The 23,929-nt window shown below is 36.9% G+C and overlaps 1 protein-coding gene across 11 annotated transcripts in view; it reads left to right on the forward strand.

Moving 5' to 3' along the window:
• The window catches only part of DLG2 (discs large MAGUK scaffold protein 2), a 928,219-nt gene that overhangs the window by 231,173 nt on the left and 673,117 nt on the right, over positions 1-23,929 (forward strand). For all 11 annotated transcript variants that reach the window (XM_065883319.1, XM_065883310.1, XM_065883311.1 and 8 more), the window contains one exon: positions 22,725-22,775. In XM_065883319.1, coding sequence (XP_065739391.1) covers positions 22,725-22,775 — 51 coding nt within the window. The remainder of the gene's footprint in view (positions 1-22,724; positions 22,776-23,929) is intronic.

The following is a 23,929-nucleotide window of genomic DNA, read 5'->3' on the forward strand; positions in this document are numbered from 1 at the left end:
CACAATAAAGATTGTTAGGACTTCTTGGTGTACTGACTTCTCTATAATTATATAATGCACCTCATTATCCCTAATAATTTTTCTTGCTCTGAAGTCTTTCTGAAATTATTAAAGCTACTCTCAGTTTCCTGTGATTAGTGTTAGCATGGTATATTTTATCCATCTCTTTACTTTTAATCTCTCTCTATATATCTCTATATTTAAAGTAGGTTTCATGTAGAAAATATGTAGTTGGGTCTTGTTTTTTTGATCCACTCTGACAGTCTCTGTATTTTAATTGTTGTATTTAGATCATTGACATTTATAGTGACGATTTATATTGTTTAATCAATATCCACCATCTTTCCTAGTTTCTATTTGTTGCCCTTGTTATTTGTTTCTATTTTTTCCCAAACTTTTCATGCCTATTTTGGTTTTAATGGAGCATTTTATATAATTACATTTTTTCTCATTTCTTAGCATATCAATTATTCTAATTCTTTTACTTTTTTTTTAGTGGTTGTCCTAGAGTTTGCTCTATACATTTACTAATTCAAGCTACTTTCAAATAATACTATGCTGATTCATAGGTAGTGCAAGTACCTAATAATAACGAAATATTCCTAATTACTACATACCATCCCTTGTATTATTTCTGTCATTCATTCCATGCATACCTAAATATATATATACATATATGTGTATATATATGTATATGTATATATACACACACATAAAAACACATAATTGAATATACTGTTGATGTTACTATTTTGACAAATCTGTTAGGTCAGTTAAGAATAAGAAAAATAAAGTGGTGTTTTTTGTTTGTTTTACTTATTTATTCTCTGATACCCTTTCTTTATGTAGATCTATTTTTCTGACCTATATCATTTTCTTTCATTCTGAAGAAATTCTTTCAGCATTTCTTGCAAAGCAGGTCTGGCAATACATTTCATCAGTTTTTCTTTTTTGTTTTAGAAAGTCTTTATTTCTCTTTCACTTTTGAAGGATAATTTTTCAGAGTACAGAATTCTGGGGGGTTTTTTGTTTTTTTTTTTTCCTCTCAATGTTTAAAATATTTCATTCCATTCTCTTCTTGTTTGCATTGTTTCTGAGGAGAAGTCAAATGTAATTCTTATTTTTGCTCTTCTATAGATAAGGTGCTTTTTTCCTCTGGCTTCTTTCAAAATTTTTTCTTTACCTTTGATTTTCTGAAGTTTGTATATAATATGCCTAGGTGTTTCTGTTACTCACAGAGCTTCTTGGATCTGTGGTTTGATGTCTGACATTAATTTGGAAAAACTTCCCAGTCATTATTGCTTTTAATATTGTTTTCATTCCTTTCCCTGTTTCTTCTCCTTCTGGTATTACATGTATATTACATCTTTTGTAGGTGCTCCACAGTTTTTGGATATTCTGTTTGGTTGGGGTTTTTTTTCAGTCTTTTTTTTTTCTTTGCTTTTTCAGTTTTGGAAGTTTCTATTATCATATTTTCAAAGTTAGAGATTCTTTCCCCAATCATGCCCTGTCTACTAATGAGCCCACCAAAAACATTCTTCATTTCTGTTACAGTAGGTTTTGGGGTTTTCTTTTAATCTCTAGCATTTCTTTGTGGACATTTCCAAGAATTTCCATCTCTCTACTTACATTATTTACCTGTTCTTGCATGTTGTCTACTCTGTCCATTAAACCTTTTAGAATATCAATTATTTTTTTTAAACTCCTGTTCTGATAATTCTGACATTCCTGCCATATCTGACTCTGGTTGATACTTGCCCAATCTCTTCAAACTGTGTGTTTTGCCTTTTATTATGCTTTGTAATTTTTTGTTGAAAGGACATCATGTGCTGGGTAAAAGGAACTGCAGTAAATAGCCCTTTAGTAATGTAGTGGTAAAGTAGCAGAGGAGGGGTTAGTGTTCTATACTCATATGACTTGGTTTCAGTCTTTTAGTGAGCTTGTGTTTCTGGACTGTGAATGTCACCAGTGCTTCTCAGTTTTTCCCCCTTTCAGGTGGTACTGAATGGCTAAAGGGTGCTGAAGTTGGTATTTCCCTTCCCCGGGTAGATTAGGCTCTGGTAAAACCACAGCAGGTTAGGCTCTGATAAAATAGTTTCTCCTGAGGATAACCTTGTTAAGAACAGAATGCTTCTACATGTTTCAAAATAGTTCCTTTTTCCCTCACCTGCTGGAAGCATGAGGAATTTTTCTCCACTCTTCACTTTGAGAACCTGGTAGATTTACTAGAGGTAAAACTCACTTAAATATGGCTGTGACCCCAAAAATTGAACCTCTCTGGATCAAACCCCTGTTTAATCCTCAGATTTGTCCACACTGAGCCTCCACAATTCATCAATTACAGTTTAAGTTTTTCCTACGCTGGCACTGGTTCCTGTGGCGATTTCTGCCCTAGTTAGTGATTCTCTCTATCTGCCCACCTATCTCTCCAATTTGGGGGGGCAGCAGTTTACTCTGTGACCTCACTTCTCTGACAGAGTTGATTTTTCAGTTTGTTTAGCTTTCTATTTGTTATTAGGACAAAGTGGTGACTTGTGATTCTTAGATGCTAGACAAAAACTGGAACCTCTGGTGGATTTTTCATGTCAGTTGTCATACTTTTCAACTCCAGAATTTTTACATAATTTTATTTTATAATTTATGCCTCTTTATTGATAGTCTATCTGATTATTCATTGTTGTCATACTTTCTTTTACTTTTTTAAAGAGGATTCCTTTAGTTCTTTGCACATATTTATAGCTGCTTTGATGTTTTTTCTGTCAATTCCAACATCTAAGATGTCTCAGAAACAGTTTATTTTTGCTAATTATTTTCTTATGTATGGGTCATATTTTGCTTTCTTTGAATGTCTCATAATTTCTTTTTGAAAACAGGCCATTGAGATAATGTTATAGTAACTCTTAATTCTTATTTGCCATTTGCTGTTTCTTTGTGTTTGCTTGCTTGTATGTTTAGTCACAGTTCCTGTTTCTTTGTGTTTGCTTGTTTGTATATTTAGTCACATATCTGGGCTAGATCTGTAGGGTCTATCTTTCTTGAAGTGTATAACTACTGATATCTCTTTTGAGTTTTCTTTCTTTTTTTTTTTTTCTTTTTAAATTCTGGCATCCTAGTGTTGCCTCTAGATCAGCATAGCTTAGTGGTGAGCCAATGATTGGTCAGAGATTACACTTAAACACTTTTGAGACAGTAAGTCTTCCATCCTTTGCCAGTGGATTTGTGTATGGACAGGGAAATGTGTTTAAATTCAAACAGTTTACAAATATGCCTGAGATTTTATTTTATAATAGACCTATTATGACTCCCCTGCATATATGCAAGGCCTCACATTCAGCTAGGGATGTGTAGATGGCCAGGACCTTCTCCAGTCTCTACTGAGTCTATGAATGACCTTGCACATGCACTCAGTCTTCCAGCCTGGCAGAGATCGTTTGGAGCTATCAGGGCCTGCCATGATTCAACAGATTTTCCAGATATATTTCTAGCTAGTCTGGACAGCCTGTAGCTTTCGGCAACCAGTATTGCTAACTTAAGTTACTGCAGTGTTTACTTGTTCTAATATTTACCACCAAAATCACTATTGTTTCTAACAACATTCCTGATTATGAGGTTTGCCCACATGCTGCTCCAAGTGAAGCTGGTCCCTCCCCTGTGTCAGCAAATCTTCTGTTTCATAGCCTTTCCTGCCCTCGTAGAATTATTGCATGCACAGAATTTGAGGGAGGGGATGTGTAAGAGCAGTTGCGGGCCTAGAACACCAGATTCCCACTGCTGTTGACTGAGGTTCTTGAATCAGAGTTTTTCAATTTTCTATATGCCCTTAGTCAGTTTTCAGAGTCCAGAAATGGCTATTTTTGGCAATTCTGTTTTAAAGTTGTTCTTTGGGGAGAGGATTTTCTGAGTACCTTACTCCACCATTCTGTAATAATAATGGATAGTGTAGTAACAGGTACACCTAGCATGTCCCAGGCTATTGTTCCAAGTATTTTACTTATTCTTTTCATTTATACTAATTCACCAATTCATCCAGTCTTCACAATCCTATGAGATTATGAACTCTCTTTTACAGATGAGAGAACTGAGGCAGACATCTCACAGCTAGCAACTGGCAGAGTCAAACTCAGGCAATCTGGCTCTAGTGTATAAGTAACCTTACAATTTCTATATTTTATCAGCTGGAGTATCTAGTGTATGTACTCTTGAGCACTGTGCTATACTTCTTATTTAATTTAAAATTCCTAACAACTTTATTGAAGTAAATAAGATTTTACTGAGGAGGAACTGAAGCCATGTAACTTCTTTAAAGTCACAGCTCTTGTAAGTGGCCAATTTAGGATTAGCATCCCTGTCTGATTGAACCTAAAGCCAGAAGCTGGTAGCCAACACATTATACAATCAGGGCAAAAGATCTACACAAGTACTCTGTAAACACAGAGAAATGACATTAGCACAACCTGGCCTTCGTATAGGAGGGCTAGAGAAAGAAAGGCAGGGTTTATGGTAGCATTAGATAGCTGGAAAGGGAGAAGAATCGTGGAAGGTTTTTTGGAAGCATAAATAGGAATTACACAGAGAAAACATGGCAAACAAGATCATCCTAAGGTCATTAAGAAAAATGATAGTGGGGTGAAAATATGATTTTTAATTTCCCTTCATATCTTCTCCCTTCCTACAAACTGCCTTCAATCCTTGGTGCTTCCCACCCAAGATTTACTGTCTGATTAATATTTGTTTACTATGCTTAAGCTATTTATGGAATTTATTTAATTTAATGTAATTGGGGATTTATGTTGGTACCCTTTTGAGTATTCCTGTTCCAAGAAGATATTAAAAAAAAAAAAAAAGCAGCAATGACTTATGGTTAATCATGATGCACTGTTTAGAGCTTATACTATCATCTTACCAGTTAAAAGCCCTGGGGGGTGGGCAGACAAGAGTCCAGAGAGAGAAAGATTTGGTGCATCCAATTTGCAGCCCAGAGATCCCTGTTGTGACGAGCTGTTGTCAGCCACGACTTCAGTATGCATAACCACTTCTAAACGCCCGGATCCAGTTTAGGAAGCACTGATATAAATGTAGAAACTGGAGCTTTTAAATTTTTCTTTGAAAAATATATTATACTTTTTTTTGTCACTGTAGGTTTCTGTTTGATCTAAGTTAATTGAATCTCACAGGGGAAAGGGGGGTAACTCAAGTCCTCTGTGGGAATATTGTGCACAACTTAACAAATATATGTTAAGTTTTATAAAATTTCCTACAAACAATAGGTATTCATCTCTATGCCTGCCATTCTCCCTCTGCCCCAACACTCACATGTGCCTACACTGGTTTCTGTTTAGAAGAGTGAATAGGCAGGACTTAAGATATGCCAATGGCAGACCTAGGAAAAACTTTAAAATAATTGCAGTTAATATTTTTGAGGGTTCACTAGGTGCTAAACACTAAACCGTTACAAATTTGTATCATTCAGTCCTTATACAACCCAATAAGATAATTACCATCCATTTTGTAAATAAGGACACCAAGGCTCAGAGAGGTTAAGTAACTCACCCAAAGTTTTATAGCTAGAGAGTGAGAGAATCATGCTATGAACCCAGGCAATCTGACTCCAGAATTCTAGCTCCTAACCGCCATGCTAAGTTGTTGAACCGTGCAGAACTTACCATTTTGTAAGTCAGAAACAGTTAAACATCAGCAACTTCAAACGATTCAATCAGATTCTCTCTCACTTTTAGAGGATAAGCTATGTGTGTAGCATAAGGTAGTGGGATCAGCTGTAGATTCACAGTCCAGAAAACCTAGATTTGTATCAAAAGTCCAACATTACTAGGTGAGCAATGTTGAGCAACTTATCATCTCTTAGCTATTTATTCATCTATAAAATAGAGATATCAACCCTCATAGGACTGTTATGAGGAGCAAATAATAATGTATGTGAAAACAATATGTTAATGATTAATGCTGCTGTTAGCATAATCTGAAAAAGGTTACATATAAACAACTTGAAACCTTACAATTTGCATATTTTATCAACAGGCTAGGCAGCTGGGGACAGAAACAGCATTAATACTAGCTCCCCGTCATGATGCCAAGGGGATTCAAGAAAGGTGAAATAACATAAAGCAGCAGAATGATCTCCCTTAGCATCTGATCCAGAAAGATTGATCTGACCTTTTTTTTTTATAACAAGCGTACCAAAGCATTTTTCTAGAATCACAGAACTTAAAAAACTTCTTCATGTGATCTTGATGAAAGAGCAGATGAATTAGCGGAGTGATATAGCTCTCTAGCTCTTTTCCAAGGTTGTGAAGATACTGATGTACTTTTAAAATCAGGTGAAACGAGATCATATGAGCTGGCAAAGAAGGTGGGGAAAGTCGCTCAGTAAATATTTGTTGATGGATGGATTGATGTTGAAGGCTGCTGAAAGGGTGAGCTGTATTCAGATGAAAAGGGAGACAGCTTATTGTTAGCAAGTTGTGAAGTAAAATGATTAGAGAGAAATTAAGACAGTTTACTCCTTTGGAAACTGACAATGGTGAGTAGGACTTTCGAGTACAAAGGGATTTTAAAAGATTCATGACAAATAAGAATCCCTTCCCATAAGGTTCAATTGATTTATTTCTTCAATAACTATTTATGAAATGGCTGCTATGGGCAAGTCATTATGATGGGTGCCGCAAAAGACAGTGCCTCGTCTGTACGGTAGGACAGTGTATCAGGAAAGATAAAGCACGATGTACGGAGCTGGACCGTGAGAAAGACCACAAGTACAGTGAGAGAGGGACTGTGCTATGTATGACCAGGGAGAAAGGTTAGTGTTTTAACATTAGACTTCCCTTGATTCAAACAATAGATGCTTCCATTCTTTCCTCTCTCCTTATAGCCACTCCTTCTTTAATTTTCTTCCACAAATCTGGATTGAGCATATACTTCCCATCACTAAGTGATGAAAAAGATGAGCAAGATAGTCCTAGTTTCATTACTTACAACTAGATAACCTTGGAGAAGTGGCTTAACTTAGAAACTTGACTTTCTCAGTAGTAAAATTAAAGTTAAAATGTCTCGCTCTCAGGATTGTTTTAATTTTTAGATCAACTGATCATAGTGCCTGGCATATAGTAGATACTTAAAAAAAAAAAAGCAACAGTAGTAATAGTCGCAGTAGTAATACTATCATTATTGTTACTAGCATGGAGGGGTAATTGAGAGAATAGAGTGGTGATTTTCAGAGGATTGTTAAGAAAAATCTTTTTGACTTTATAGAAGAGGCAGCCTTTGGCTGACAGAAATGGAAGCTTCCCATATCTCCAAATAGAATCTAGCTCTATGAGGGTAGGGACTGTGTTTTGTTTACTACTGTATCCCTAGGACCTAACATAGTACCTGGGAAATTCTCAGCATTCAAATATATTTTTCTAAATTAATTAGTATTTTAATAAGCATAAATTAAATATATTTAGGGTGGGGTACATGACATTAATAAAGATACCAAAGAGGATATGCTTTATTTAATTTCAGTTACTTGGCTAGAAAATGTCTTTGAAGATAAGAAGTAGGGTCTGTAGCTAGACAGGTAGACTGGGGACAGCTGGTGGATATTCTGGAATATTCTTTAAGGATAAAGAAAAGTTACTTAAAGCTACTTGTACAGCAAAATTATACAATGAAAATTGTTGCTTTTTAGAAAGATAAATCTGAAAGGATATGAAGAATAGATTGTTATTGAAAAATTAGAGAGGCAGAGATATTTTTAGGAAATTATATTGATGGTCCTAAGAAAGTGATAGTTTAGGTCTTTAAATAGGATTGTGGGTATGGATAACAAATATAAAGGATATATATGAAAAAGAGGATTCCCTTAACAGGTATATAGAGTAGCCTGGAGGAAATGATAGTTATAATTAGGCAAGATGATTAGTTCTATTTTAGACTTACTGAGACTGGGGTGATACTAGGGCATTTACTTAGAAAACAAAAGTTGGGTGAGATGAAAACTCAGGTAAAGATTGTATAACAATAAGGGCAGACTTTGTGAATGCCCATATCTGGCAAGAGGAAAGGAAATGGATATAAATGCATTGGATAGATCAGTAGGAGGAGACCAGCAAGATATCAACCATGTGACAAAAGAAAAGGGGATTTTTAAGTTATGCTCCAGATTGTCAAATACTGCGTGAAAACTAGGGAGTGTGAAGACTGGGGAAAAAATCATTGTATGGATACACGCGGATCTTTTTTGATCCTTAAGAGCTCAGCTTTTTTGTGGTGGTGAAACAAAAACAAGATTGCAGGGGGTTAAGGAAAGAAGTCAAAGATGAAGAAATGTACGACAGTGATGTTCTGCCTCACACTATAGTTGTATTATACCCAAGTGTAAGAGAAAATATTCTTGGCTCTCTGCTGACACCATCATAATGTTTGTGAAATCTTATCTTGTGGTTCAACACACACTTTGTTTCTGTTTCTCTAAATCTTTTGGGTATGTGCTTTGAGCTCTTGATTCTCTTGGACACTTTACTTGCAACTGACCAGGTGGTTTGTATATGAGGGTGGTCAAGTGAGGGAGGGGGCTTGATGGGATAAAAACCTGTATCATGATGCTTTCTTAGTTATTCGATTGTACTCTTTAACACCATTTACTGCCCTCAGAGAGCATGTTCAAATTTTTGGAATATTTAACCCAAAGAATAAAACAGCCTGCATCAGGCTGGAGCCAAATGAAAGCATTCAAGTCAGCTGTTATTACACCATCCAGCAAATGGTGCAAAGTAAGGAAGCAAAGCTAGGAAGAAATGTGCCATTTCCAAACCAGAGGCAAATCCAGTTCTGAACTTAAGTGACTATATTTTTCCTTCTTTACAGAAGCCTTTAATCAAGACAACTTTGTATATATAAAATGACTTTCTTTTTATACATGTAAGAACCCTAAGCTATCTTCCTTGATTTCTCTTGACAGAAATACCAGGGAAAATTATCACAATTTTACAAGTAAGAAGCTACTTAATTTTTAAAAATCTGTGGTTTATAATTAAATTTAAAAAGATACATAGTAATTAATATTAAGTCGATGATCACTTTTCTAGCCCCAAATTTCTATGTGTTATGAAGTCTTAATGACAAAGGCAGAGGAAATAAAACCAAAAGAAAATTGTTTAAGAATGGAACAGATCATAGGATACTGATTTTTTTTTCTATATTTGCTGGAAGCTATTATTTAGCAGTTCACTGAACTCAGAAGTTTGTCTAACTAAGATTATAAGTTTAACTTGAAATCAGGGTTTACTGGTAAGAACACATTCAGGTGAACAATAAAAATAGTGCTCTTACCAAAGTTAGAATCTTAACTAAGAATATCAAGTTATTTCTGTAGTTTGTGTTTGTTAAAAACAAGAAATTCTAACTATGATTAGCTTCTTATAAAACTGTACATTTATAAACCAGTCTCATTATAATTGAATAGTATTCCTAAAATAACCAGATGCATACCTCAGATTAAAATAGGTGCTCACTAAAGCTTAAACAGAAAATCTTTTGCTCACTGCAGTTTAAATAAACAATATTGACACACAAATGTGTATAATACTTAACAAAGATGAATTCTAACAGCTTGTAAGTGACAGAACTGCTATTGGAATTCAGGCCTTTTAGGTTCCAGAGTCTGAGCTTTTAATTTCTCTGTGATAATTCCTCTTAACATGAAGAGAGGACACAATTTTAGCCAGTGCAGATAGTCTAGGAGAAGGGACATTATTAAAGAAAGTGGTGGACAGCTTAGTTGTGTGCTACAAACCTCCAGGCTTCATCTAACGATGCTCTCATCCCAATTAGGCCTCCATGCTTGTAGATTAACTTTCACTTTTTTCAGTACTTGATTGTTTTGCATCCATTCAGCAGAGACATGTAAAGTTAAATGTGATTAAAAAGATGAAGATAATGAACATCAGCCTTCAGTTCTTTCTTTTGGATTAGAGTAGAGCAAAACTCCCCTTTTGTCCCCTTTTTCGAAGAGAAAGAGCTACCTTTTATTTCTACCCAAAGATTTGAGATCTTTAAGAAGAAATAGGGAAGGTGCTGAAGGTGATGTCCTTGAGTGGAGCTAAGGAGAGCAGATGATACTGCCCTCTAGTTTCCTCCCTGATCCTTTCAGATCAAGGAGAAGGGCCATGGCAGAGGTACATGGAGGTTAGGGAGATGCTAGCTGGTAGGATTATGGGTTGCTGATTGGGACCTTCGGAATAAAGAATAATAGAAAAATTCTTAGTTAAGTTTGGTTGGGTGCACCTTGACCAAAGTGACAGGCAAAGTAAATATGATTTAAACAGTAGATGGGGAGAAAAACCCTGATGTGAGGAGGTCAGAGCACGGAGCGACCTCAGAGATCATCTGTCTGCATGAGAAAATTGAAGCACCATGACCTACCCAGGGTTACCCAGTCTGTTAAACCACAGAAGTAAGACTACAATACAGGTCTTCTGACTCTAATGCCAGTGTTCTCTCTAGCAGAGCACTCTGAAGAAGTGGTTCGTGCTATTCCCTCTGCCTTGATAAGCTCGTCTCTTTCCTACTCATTCTGATGAACACATTCAGTTCATACCATCTCCTCTATGAAGCCTTTTTTGACAACCTCCAGGTGCAATCACCTATCCCTTCCTTTGTGTCATCTCTGCCGCTGCTATAATCCCAGGCATCTACCACAGCAGTCATATCACTTTGTCGCATGTTTTCATTAGTCTCCCTCTGCTAGAGTGAGTTCTTTGAGGGCAGAAGCCATATCTCATTCATCCCTGTATCTCCAGGGCTTATCACCATACCTAGCACATGGTAGGTTCTAAATAAGTGTTAGATTATGTTTTAATTCACGTATTCGGTATTTAAATTAGAAATTACCAATTCATGTGGATAAAAATTTGCCGAGATGGAAAGATAAATTCAAGTCATATATCCTAGGAAAAGACCACAGTTATTAGGGGAGGCCTAATACTTACTTGAAGTTGGAGAAGAATTCAATGACAGTGCAATTTTTGGCGTTCTCGCGTGACCTGGTTCTAAAGATTCTTCTGAAGACATACTGTGAACAAGGCACGGCACCAGAAGTTGCAGGCATACAAAAAATGAGTAAAATAAAGTGTGTATCCTTATGAGGATGGGATATAAGGGATGCAATGAGAGCAGCCTTAGGAAACTGAGTGCCAGTAGCAGAGAAACATGATGGTCAAACTGGGAAAGAGAATATTAAAAAGAAAATACAAGAGCGAGCGGACAAAAGATTGGGAGAAAATCCAGTTGCAGTTATATTCTGAGTGAAAGCTACACTGACCTGATTTGGGAGAGACGGCGAAGACAATTCCTGCCCATAAAGGAGTACGTCTTAGATGGGTTCGTGAAAGAAGTCTTTGTGTTAAAAAAGGTTTTTAGTGGATTTTGTAGAAGAAAGCAAGTTTGTTTGCTTCTTAAGTGATATTTTGTACTACTGGAGAAATTAGCAAGCATTCAGCATTTGATCAAATAAATCTGTGACCCTTGCAGATTGCTAATCCAGAACTCAATAGAATAGCTGTCACTATTGGATGCCTACTATGTGTAAGGCAGTGAAGGAGTGTAATCTCATTTATTCTTCCCAACAATTTCATGAAGAGAATTGTGTGCTATTATAGCTAAAATTTCTATTTTTATTGTTATTTATTTAACATCTTTATTGGAGTATAATTGCTTTACAATGTTGTGTTAGTTTCGGCTGTATAACAAAGTGAATCAGCTATATGTATACATATATCCCCATATCCCCTCCCTCTTGCTCCTACCCTCCCTATCCCACCCCTCTAGGTGGCCACAAAGCACTGAACTGATCTCCCTGTGCTAGGCAGCTGCTTCCCACTAGCTATCTAACTTACATTTGGTAGTGTATATGTCAATGCTACTCTCTCACTTCGTCCCAACTTCCCCTTCCCCTTGTCCTCAAGTCCATTCTCTACATCTGTGTCTTTATTCCTGTCCTGCCCCTAGGTTCATCAGAACCTTTTTTTTAGATTCCATATAAATGTGTTAGCATATGGTATATGTTTTTCTCTTTATGACCTACTTCACTCTGTATGACAGACTCTAGGTCCATCCAACTCACTACAAAAAACTCAATTTCATTTCTTTTTATGGCTGAGTAATATTCCATTGTATATATGTGCCACATCTTCTTTATCCATTCATCTGTCAATGGACACCTAGGTTGCTTCCATGTCCTGGCTATTGTAAATAGAGCTGCAATGAACATTTTGGTACATGACTCTTTTTGAATTATGGTTTTCTCAGGGTATATGCCCAGTAGAGGGATTGCTGGGTCATATGGTAGTTCTATTTTTAGTTTTTTAAGGAACCTCCATGCTGTTCTCCATAGTGGCTGTATCAATTTACATTCCCACCAACAGTGCAAGAGGGTTCTCTTTTCTCCACACCCTCTCCAGCATTTATTGTTTGTAGATTTTTTGATGATGGCCATTCTGACCAGTGTGAGGTGATACCTCATTGTGGTTTTGATTTGCATTTCTCTAATGATTAGTGATGTTGAGCATCCTTTCATGTGTTTGTTGGCAATCTGCATATCTTCTTTGGAGAAATGTCTATTTAGGACTTCTGCGCATTTTTGCATTGGGCTGTTTGATTCTTGACATTGAGCTGCATGAGCTGCTTATATATTTTGGATACTAATCCTTTGTCAGTTGCTTCGTTTGCAAATATTTTCTCCCATTCTGAGGGCTGTCTTTACATCTTGTTTATGGTTTCCTTTGCTGTGCAAAAGCTTTTAAGTTTCATTAGGTCCCATTTGTTTATTTTTGTTTTTATTTCCATTTCTCTAGGAGGTGGGTCAAAAAGGATCTTGCTGTGATTTATGTCAAAGAGTGTTCTTCCTATGTTTTCTTCTAAGAGTTTTATAGTGTCTGGTCTTACATTTAGGTCTTTAATCCATTTTGAGTTTATTTTTGTGTATGGTGTTAGGAATTGTTCTAATTTCATTCTTTTATATGCAGCTGTCCAGTTTTCCCAGCACCACTTATTGAAGAGGCTGTCTTTTCTCCATTGTATGTTCTTGCCTCCTTTATCAAAGATAAGGTGACCATATGTGCGTGGGTTTATCTCTGGGCTTTCTAACCTATTCCATTGATCTGTATTTCCATTTTTGTGCCAGTACCATACTGTCTTGATTACTGTAGCTTTGTAATATAGTCTGAAGTCAGGGAGCCCGATTCCTCCAACTCCGTTTTTCTTTCTCAAGATTGCTTTGGCCATTCGGGGTCTTTTGTGTTTCCATACAAATTGTGAAATGTTTTGTTCCAGTTCTGTGAAAAATGCCATTGGTAGTTTGGTAGGGATTGCATTGAATCTGTAGATTGCTTTGGGTAGTAGAGTCATTTTCACAATGTTGATTCTTCCAGTCCAAGAACATAGTATATCTCTCCATCTGTTTGTATCATCTTTAATTTCTTTCGTCAGTGTCTTATAGTTTTCTGCATACAGGTCTTTTGTCTCCTTAGGTAGGTTTATGCCTAGGTATTTTATTCTTTTTCTTGCAATGGTAAATGGGAGTGTTTCCTTAATTTCTCTTTCAGGTTTTTCACCATTAGTTTATAAAAATGGAAGAGATTTCTGTGCATTAATTTTGTATCCTGCTACTTTACCAAATTCACTGATTACCTCTAGTAGTTTTCTGGTAGCATCTTTAGGATTCTCTATGTATAGTATCATGCCATCTTCAAACAATGACAGTTTTACTGCTTCTTTCCCGATTTGGATTCCTTTTATTTCTTTTTCTTCTGATTGCTGTGGCTAAAACTTCCAAAACTATGTTGAATAATAGTGGTGAAAGTGGGCAAGCTTGTCTTGTTCCTGATTTTAGAGGAAATGGCTTCAGTTTTTCACCATTGAGAATGATGTTGGCCGTGGGTTTGTCAAATGTGGCCTTTATTATGTTGGGGTAAGTTCCCTCTGTGCCTACTTTCTGGAGGGTTTTTATCATAAATGGGTATTTTATTTTGTTGAAAGCTTTTTCTGCATCTATTGAGATGATCATATGATTTTTATCCTTCATTTTGTTAATATGGTGTATCACATTGATTGATTTGCATATACTGAAGAATCCTTGCATTCCTGGGATAAACCCCACTTGATCGTGGTGTATGATCCTTTTACTGTGCTGTTGGATTCTGTTTGCTAGTATTTTGTTGAGGATTTTTGCATCTATGTTCATCACTGATGTTGGCCTTTTTTGTGACATCTTTGGTTTTGGTATCAGGGTGATGGTGGTCTCGTAGAATGAGTTTGGTAGTGTTCTTCCCTCTGCTCTACTTTGGAAGAGTTTGAGAAGGATAGGTGTTAGCTCTTCTCTAAATGTTTGATAGAATTCGCCTGTGAAGCCATCTAGTCCTGAGCTTTTGTTTGTTGGAAGATTTTTAATCACAGTTTCAATTTCAGTGCGTGTGATTGGTCTGTTTATATTTTCTATTTCTTCCTGGTTCAGTCTCAGAAGGTGATGGTTTTCTAAGAATTTGTCCATTTCTCCCAGGTTGTCCATTTTATTGGCATAGAGTTGCTTGTAGTAATCTCTCATGATCCTTTATATTTCTGAAGTGTCAGTTGTTTCTTCTCGCTTTTCATTTCTAATTCTGTTCGTTTGAGTCTTCTCCCTTTTTTTCTTGATGAGTCTGGCTAGTGGTTTATCAATTTTGTTTATATCTCAAAGAACCAGCTTTTAGTTTTATTGATGTTTGCTATTGTTTCCTTCATTTCTTTTTCATTTATTTCTGGTCTGATCTTTATGATTTCTTTCCTTCTGCTAACTTTGGGGTTTTTTGTTCTTCTTTCTCTAATTGCTTTAGGTGTAAGGTTAGGTTGTTTATTTGAGATGTTTCTTGTTTCTTAAGGTAGGATTGTATTGCTATAAACTTCCCTCTTAGAACTGCTTTTGCTTCATCCCATTGGTTTTGGGTCATCGTGTTTTCATTGTCATTTATTTCTAGGTATTTTTTTATTTCCTCTTTGAATTCTTCAGTGATCTCTTGGTTACTTAGCAGTGTACTGTTTAACCTCCATGTGTTTGCGTTTTTTACAGTTTTTTTCCTGTAATTGATATCGAGTGTCATAGCACTGTGGTCAGAAAAGATACTTCTTACTATTTCAGTTTTCTTAAATTTACCAAGGCTTGATTTGTGACCCAAGATATGATCTATCCTGGAGAATGTTCCCTGAGCACTTGAGAAGAAAGTGTATCCTGTTGTTTTTGAGTGGAATGTCCTATAAATATCAATTACGTCCATCTTGATTAATGTGTCATTTAAAGCTTGTGTTTCCTTATTTATTTTCATTTTGGATGATCTGTCCATTGGTGAAAGTGAAGTTTTAAAGTCCCCTACTATTCCTGTGTTACTGTCAATTTCCCCTTTTATGTCTGTTAGCATTTGCCTTATGTATTGAGGTGCTCCTATGTTGGGTGCATAAATATTTACCATTTTTATATCTTCTTCTTGGATTGATCCCTTGATCATTATGTAGTGTCCTTCTTTGTCTCTTGTAATAGTTTTTATTTTAAAGTCTATTTTGTCTGATATGAGAATTGCCACTCCAGCTTTCTTTTGATTTCCATTTGCATCTAATATCTTCTTCCATCCCCTCACTTTCAGTATGTATGTGTTCCCCGGTCTGAGGTGGGTCTCTTGTAGACAGCATATATACAGGTCTTGTTCCTGTATCCATTCAGGCAGTCTTTGTGTTTTGGTTGGAGCATTTAATCCATTTACATTTAAGGTAATTATTGATATGTATGTTCCTATTACCATTTTCTTAATTGTTTTGGATTTGTTTTTGTGTTTTGATTTGTTTTCCTTCTCTTGTGTTTCTAGCCTACAGAAGTTCCTTTAGCATTTGGTGTAAAACTGATTTGGTGGTGCTGAATTCTTTTAACTTTTGCTTGTCTGTAAAGGTTTTAATTTCTCCATCAAATCTGAATGAGATCCTTGCTGGTAGAGTAATCTTGGTTGTAGGCTTTCCCCTTTCGTCACTTTAAATATGTCCTGCCACTCCCTTCTGGCCTGCAGAGCTTCTGCTGAAAGATCGGCTGTTAACCTTATGGGGATTCCCTTGTATGTTATTTGTTGCTTTTCCCTTGCTGCTTTTAATATTTTTTCTTTGTATTTAATTTTTGATAATTTAATTAATATGTGTCTTGGCATGTTTCTCCTTGGATTTATCCTGTATGGGACTCTCTGCACTTCCTGAACTTGATTGACTATTTCCTTTCCCATATTAGGGAACTTTTCAACTATAATCTCTTCAAATATTGTCTCAGACCCTTTCTTCTTCTCTTCTTCTTCTGGGACCCCTATAATTCTAAAGTTGGTGTGTTTAATGTTGTCCCAGAAGTCTCTGAGACTGTCGTCAATTCTTTTCATTCTTTTTTCTTTACTCTGCTCTGCAGTAGTTATTTCCACTATTTTTTCTTCCAGGTCACTTATCTGTTCTTCTGCCTCAGTTTTTCTGCTACTGATTCCTTCTAGAGAATTTTTAATTTCATTTATTGTGTTGTTCATTTTTTGTTTGCTCTTTAGTTATTCTAGGTCCCTGTTAAACGTTTCTTGTATTTTCTCCGTTCTGTTTCCAAGATTTTACAGCATCTTTACTGTCATTACTCTGAATCCCTTTTCAGGTAGACTGCCTATTTCCTCTTCATTTGTTTGGTCTGGTGGGTCTTTACCTTGCTCCTTCATCTGCTGCATATTTCTCTGTCTTCTCCTTTTGCTTAACTTACTGTGTTTGGGGTCTCCTTTTCCCAGGCTGCAGGTTCGTAGTTCCTGTTGTTTTTGGTGTCTGCCCACAGTGGGTAAGGTTGGTTCAGTGCTTTTGTAGGCTTCCTGATGGAGGGGACTGGTGCCTGTGTTCTGTGTTCTTGTCTTTCTGGTGGGCAGGTCCACATCTGGTGGTGTGCTTTGGGGTGTCTCGGAGCTTATTATGATTTTAGGCAGCCTCTCTGCCAGTGTGTGGGGTTGTGTTCCTGTCTTGCTAGTTGTTTGGCGTGATGCGTCCAGCACTGGAGCTTTCTGGCCAGTGGGTGGAGCTGGGTCTTAGCACTGAGATGGAGATCTCTGGGAGAGCTCTCCCCAATTGGCTGGGAGGTCTCTAGTGTTCCAATGTCCTGAACTTAGCTTTCCTACCTCAGAGGCACAGGCCTGACACCCAGCCGGAGCACCAAGACCCTGTCAGCCCCACGGCTCAGAAGAAAAGTCAGAAAAAAAGAAAAAAAACCTGATAAATAATGAACATAAAAACTTTTTCTTAATTAGTAAAATAAAAATTTTTTAAAGTAATAATAAAAAGAAAAAAAGAGAGCAACTAAACCAATAAAGAAATCCACCAATGATAACAAGTGCTAAAAACTATACTAGGATAAACATAAAAATCAGAAACAATCAGTCACAGACAACAAACCCCAAATCTGCAGTTGCTCCCAAAGTCCACCGCCTCAAATTTGGATTGATTTGTTGTCTGTTCAGGTATTCCACAGATTCAGGGTACATCAAGTTGATTGTGGGGATTTAATCCTCTGCTCCTGAGGCTGCTGGGAGAAATTTCCCTTTCTCTTCTTTGTTTGCATAGCTCCTGGGGTTCAGCTTTGGTTTTGGCCCCGCCTCTTCGTGTAGGTCACCCTCAGGCATCTGTTCACGTGCAGACAGGACAGTGTTAAAGCAGCGGCTGATTAGGGGGCTCTTGCTCATTCAGGCTGGGGGGAAGGAGGAGTATGGTAGTTATAATTGGAATGCAGGGTGAGCCTGCAGCAGCAGAGGCTGGTGTGAGGTTGCAACAGGCTGAGGTGTCCGGTGTGTTCTCCCGGGGAAGTTGTCCCTTGATCACGGGACCCTGGCAATGGCAGGCTGCACAGGCCCCCTTTGGGATTTAGATAGTGACTTGTGCTTGCACACAGGGTTCTTGGTGGCTGCAGCAGCAGCGTTAGCATTTCATGCCCATCTCTGGGGTTCAAGCTGATAGACTCAGCTCATGCCTACTTCTGGAACTCATTTAAGCAGTGCTGTGTCTTCTGTGGGCAGACAGGGAAGGCATCCCCTCTCCTCGCACACCCCGAAACAATGGTCTCTTGCCTCTTAGGCAGGTCCAGACATTTTCCTGGACTCCCTACCGGCTAGCTGTGGTGCACTAGCGCCCTTCAGGCTGTGTCCACACAGCCAACCCCAGTCCTCTCCCTGGGGTCTCACCTCCAAACCTGGAGCCTTGGCTCCCAGCCCCCACCCACCCCAGTGGGTGAGCAGACAAGCCTCTCAGGCTGTTGAGTGTTGATCGGCACCGATCCTCTGTGCGGGAATCTCACTGCTTTGCCCTCCGCACCCCTGTTGCTGTGCTCTCCTCCGTGGCTCTGAAGCTTCCCCTGCACCAACACCCTGTCTCCGCCAGGGGCTTCCTAGTCTGTGGACACTTTTCCTCCTTCACAGCTCCCTCCCAGAGGTGCAGGTCCCATCCCTATTCTTTTGTCTCTGTTTTTTCTTTTTTCTTTTGCCCTACCCAGGTACGTGGGGATTTTTCTAGCCTTTTGGGAAGCCTGAGATGTTCTGCAAGCGTTCAGTAGGTGTTCTGTAGGAGCTGTTCCACACGTAGTTGTATTTCTGATGTATTTGTGGGGAGGAAGGTGATCTCCACGTTTTACTCCTCTGCCATCTTGAAGGTCCTCCCCCATTTTTTATTTTAAGACACTTGTCGCAGATATCTTTAAACATTGTTCACATTCATCACTCTGCTTTATGTGCTAAAACCATAAGATTCAGAGATAAGTCTTATTTACTATATCATAATCACTTATAATAAAGGGCAGAATTAGTACATTATCTGTCGTATTCTATACTAAGGAATCAAATATATATATACAACAAATAGTAAATAGATCTGTACGGATCTTGCATGTGGCAACAGTGGGGCTGTGGCTCGAGTCCACTTGTATATTTTGTGTATTGGATATCACACTTCTGTGAGGTTTTAATATGTTTGTGTTTGGTACCACTTTAAGGACTGTATGTTTCTTGAGAATAGGGATAATGTCGTAAAATCTTTATTTTCTCACTACCTGTCACATCACTTGGCACACTATGCATGCTCAATACTTGCTCATTGGGTGGAATTGTGTTTAGTCCTAAGAAGCCAACACTTTGATGTTCATGTTTTAGCATTTGTTTTCATCTGTGATATGGGAATATATAAAGATTCATTCATCTTACATTTTAGTATGCTGTTAGTTTTAATGAAATTACAAATGTGGAAAAGAACAAAAAAAAATCAAAGAAATCATTACTTAAGATTCCAATTAGAGAGCATTAAAACATGGACTAGTTCACATGTGTTATTCATGAAAAACTTCTTTTCAGGACATAAAAGTAGATCTCAAATCAAATTATATTATCACCCAGGCAGATGGTACTATAGCACTGAAGGGAAAAAAAAAAAAAAAATCAGGGAAATTAACCTAAAGACTGTCAGAGAGAGAAAAATATATGAAAAATATTCAAAGTTTATGAAATTAGAACCTTAAATACCAAGTTTGAATTTGAGTCAGTTATGCTCTTGTCTTAACTTCCATATGAGGCCAGGAAGGCTACATGCCCAGAGCTATGCAGGACAATGTGTGGCATCAATGGAAACCTACCAGCCGTCACTACATAACCATTAGGTTCAGAAAAATCAAGTATCTGAAGAAAAACATATTTCAAAACTGGGAAATTCCATCTACTTTAGTGACCCTCCATGTCTAAAATACTGCCAATCCTCTCACTTTTCCAGGTGGAGGGGAGACTGTCAGTGATGGTCAGAGCCAGATCTGAAATAATGAGAGCCCTCACCATGCCGCTGTACAGGCTCCAAACTATCAGGATCATAAAACATTACCAGGGTGCTTAAATATCACAGGAAGTATTACTGCTCAAGAAAAAAATAAAAACATATATAATTGGCAGTATTTTTCAGGAAGAGAATCCTCTGTGAATTAAAAGGCTTATGTTGTCAAACTAATTGGGAGTAGAGTGAGGCCACTGAGACAAGTTCAAACAATAGACTGTCTGTAAACCACGCCCCCCCAGCAGATGATCGGAGCCATTCACAACAGTTTTTCTTGGTTTTTCTGAATAAGAATACACGAAATTATGGCTAGGAGGGAATTACTGTTCATGCCTTTTGTCTCCTTACCACTCAGTAAGCAACCATTCTTCTAAGCAAATGTGAACAAAAAATATTTAAAGATTGTTGAATTGGTATACTCCTCTGAAAAGTTAACTAAATTTTCACAAATGTCACAGCGTACTCTTATACACCTCTGTTTAGAATGGAGGTATTCTTAGTTCTTTCTATTTCATTCTTTCCCCCAAGGTCTTTGCCAAGGGACCTTGTAGGATTTCTTATCTTAGAGGTCCTTAGAACACAGATCATGCTGTCCTAGTGACGAAACAACAAACACTAGAACCTCTTAAATGTCTTTCCTAAATTCCCACTCTGGCTCTTATTATTCCATGTTTTAAATGCTCCTCAATTAAAGGTTGAAATATTACTTCACCTATGCTAAAATCCTTTCACTTCTTTATAATTTCACTAAATCCTGTTGTAGTCATGGAATATTTTCTTTTAAAGGTAAGGTTACATCCTAACCTGGATGTCATCTTCCCCTCTTACAAAGAGATCCTGGATACTACTGAATTAGGCAAATGACATAATTTTCTTGGGTTGAAAACTAAAGACCCATGGAGTAAATGTAAGCCATCAATGGTTCACCTAGCTGACTGGGGAACTTCTGAATACAGATTAGGTTGTGTATAAATAATGCTTCTAGGATCTAAAAGTCAACATATATGATCATACAAATGTTCAGCAAAGATTTTGGTAGTCCCCAGCTATGCAATGTGTGTCACTAAAATATTCTTGTCTTTTAAACACTTCCTAACAGAATTTTCACCTCTGATATTTATTATCTGAGGCTTGTTTTCTTCTCTTTGAAGTTGTCATTTTCTCTGCAGTTTGCAACACTTTAATAACGTGAAGGGCTCCACTCTAGAGAAGCACTGAAGCAAAGAAAGAGCTTCATGGAGCCATACTGTGAGAATTAAAACACATCACATTGACTCAGCCTTCCCTCTCTGCCTTCTCTCTGTCAACTAAAAAAAGTTATGAATAAAAAGGATTAATATGGAAACACACATATACAGGGAGTTTTGAGTTTCCTTTTGTACTTTTACGTGTGAAGAACAAAAATATGTCTGCAAAGTTGCTAAAGCTTAGTTCTAACATCATCAAGTTCTCTTCTCTGAATCATTAAGTTGCTGAAGCCCAGAAAATCAAATTTGGTTTAGGGCTGTTTGATAATATAGTAACACAGTAAAATGTGATCCCCCAATTAACTCATGTAATTAGAAAATCAAAAACATGCTCTAAGTGGCTGGTGGACACACATAAGTAAAACCTATTGTCATTCTTTATTATTTGCTAATGATAGTGTTATGCCTTCAATTAATGATACCATATACAAATTCCTTATGGAAGAGAACCCACAAGCGTCTGTGTTTATAAATCAGATAAATAATTTAATTACTTAGTTCAGTCATTCATTCATTCACTTTTTTCCCCTTCATCATTTCTCTTTTGCCAGCCTCTATTAGGTAATGGGGCTATCTGATCCTTGCCTTCCATACAGCTCTCAATATGCAAGAACTATATTTAAATTCTTCTAAGGAAGGGACAGTAAACTGAAGTTAGAACATTACAGAAATTTTGGCTTTTTGGTTGAAAATTAGATTTTTCTGGCTGATTTCTAAATGTGAATGATTTTGCCAAGACATATATAAGAAAAAAGAAACCGCCTATTCAAGAATTTTCTTGCTCAGAGGTTTTGTCTGGCTGAGAAGGGCTCTGTGATAGATAAAAGTGGGAATTGAATATTTGTTAGATTATTTTAAAGTAGCTCTTCATATATTCTGTATTCATGTCTGTTGAAATCTAAGGCATATGTTATATGTTGCCTGGCTATATTTAAAATGTTTCTCTCTGTAAGTTTAAATAAACTTAAGGGTTGGTTGGATGGTGAAAATGCTTTCTCACTAGGAATTTCAAACATGTCCTGGTTTATTCTTTTCTCATTGCTACTGAAGGCCTGGTTACATGGTCCAGGGCTTCCCAACAAATATAACAAGAGGATAATGGGGATAAATTACCTGAGCTTGAACCAATAAAGAAAAGGCATTTCTTATCTGACATGGTCATTCTTGATGCTGTTTAACAGCCAGAAATGTCATATGGTTGTGCTGCCCTTGCCACTGATTCCTTAAGGTCGTATTTTAGCGTCTGTTCATGGAAAATTTTAAAGACATTAGGAAATTTTTTCCCCTTGTAACTGTAACATTGCCCCTAGTTGGTTTATTCTTTGTAAACTCACAGTGCACATTTTGTATTGTTTCCTCTCCCCCAAACATCACAAAATTCTAAGGGATGCAATAAGCATTTTTTTTCTAGAGTCTCACTCATATTTTAGAATAGCTTGGATTATATTTCATTTGGATGAAAACATGCAATCACAAACGTCAATAAAGTGCGGTTTATTCATAGCCAGGATGAAATTTAACCCCCTAATGTTATTTAAAATGCAGCTCTCTCCTCCTCAAAATGTATTTACTATGTCTCTCTATTTTTTTTCCTATTTACAGGTCAATGGGACAGAAATTGAATATGAGTTTGAAGAAATTACACTGGAGAGGGTAAGTAAAAAACCCAATAATCCAAAACCCTAATCTTGCATTCCACATTCTGCATCCTAATGGGTTGTCTTGTGAAAATGTGCAATTGTGTCTTATACCCTGGAAATTTCTAACAGCACTCACAATGAGAATATTAATGAAATGCTTGCAGTGGAGGGCATGGAGACAAGCAGACCGAATCACCAGAATGTTCAGTATGTAAACTACATTGCCAGGATTTGGAGAAATGAATAGAAAAGACAAATATTCAGTGAGCTTTTATGACACTCTTTTCCTGTTGTTTTCATTATACATGTTTTTCTATACATTTTAAGATATATTATAAAATATTTTCATTTATGTGATATTAATACTATCTTCATAACTACCATTACCATGCATTTTTTAGTTTAAAAAAACAAGTGATGGATTTTAAAACCTCCCCCATAGAGAAAAACATAGCAACCCTGCAGAGCTCTGCCAGTGTGTTATTAAGACCTTGGCATGGGTTTGACAAATTAGGGAAATTCTGTGTACCATAACCCTAATATATAAAGATATTTTACAGAAGAACAAAAGAAAGGCTAAAAACCACCTAGAAAAAAAAATGACTGAAAGGTATTAACAGGACATTCATCAAAAAAGAAAAGGCCAATAACATCCAAAAACCTGCTCAACCTTATTATTAAACAAAGAAAACAATGGTACTAAACAGTTTTTGTCAACCCCATTGACAAAACATTTAAAAGAAATGTTAATGTTCACTGCCATTGAGTGGGCCTGGAATTGGAGCAGCCATGAAAGAGCAGTTTAGAAACATGGATCAAAAGCTTTAAAATGGACACTTTTTGACCCAAGGGTTATACTTATAGAAATACACAAGTCTACAAAGAATGTTCACATTGGTATTGTTTATAATAGTGAAGACTGAAAAAGCCAGGTATTTAATAATACATTATTATATGTCCACATAACAGAAAATTGAGTTATATTAATAGTATTTTAGAAAAATATTTAATTACAAGGATAGGCGGTCCAGCCAGACTCCATTATTAAATTAAAAATCAAGTTTAAAAATGACATTTAAATATAATCCAATAAACACAAATAAAGCTATATATGAATAATACACATTCACAACTATGTACATAAAGCCTGGAAGAATATACACCAAA

This window comes from Phocoena phocoena, chromosome 8, assembly GCF_963924675.1.
Source record: "Phocoena phocoena chromosome 8, mPhoPho1.1, whole genome shotgun sequence".
Taxonomy (NCBI): Eukaryota; Metazoa; Chordata; class Mammalia; order Artiodactyla; family Phocoenidae; genus Phocoena; species Phocoena phocoena.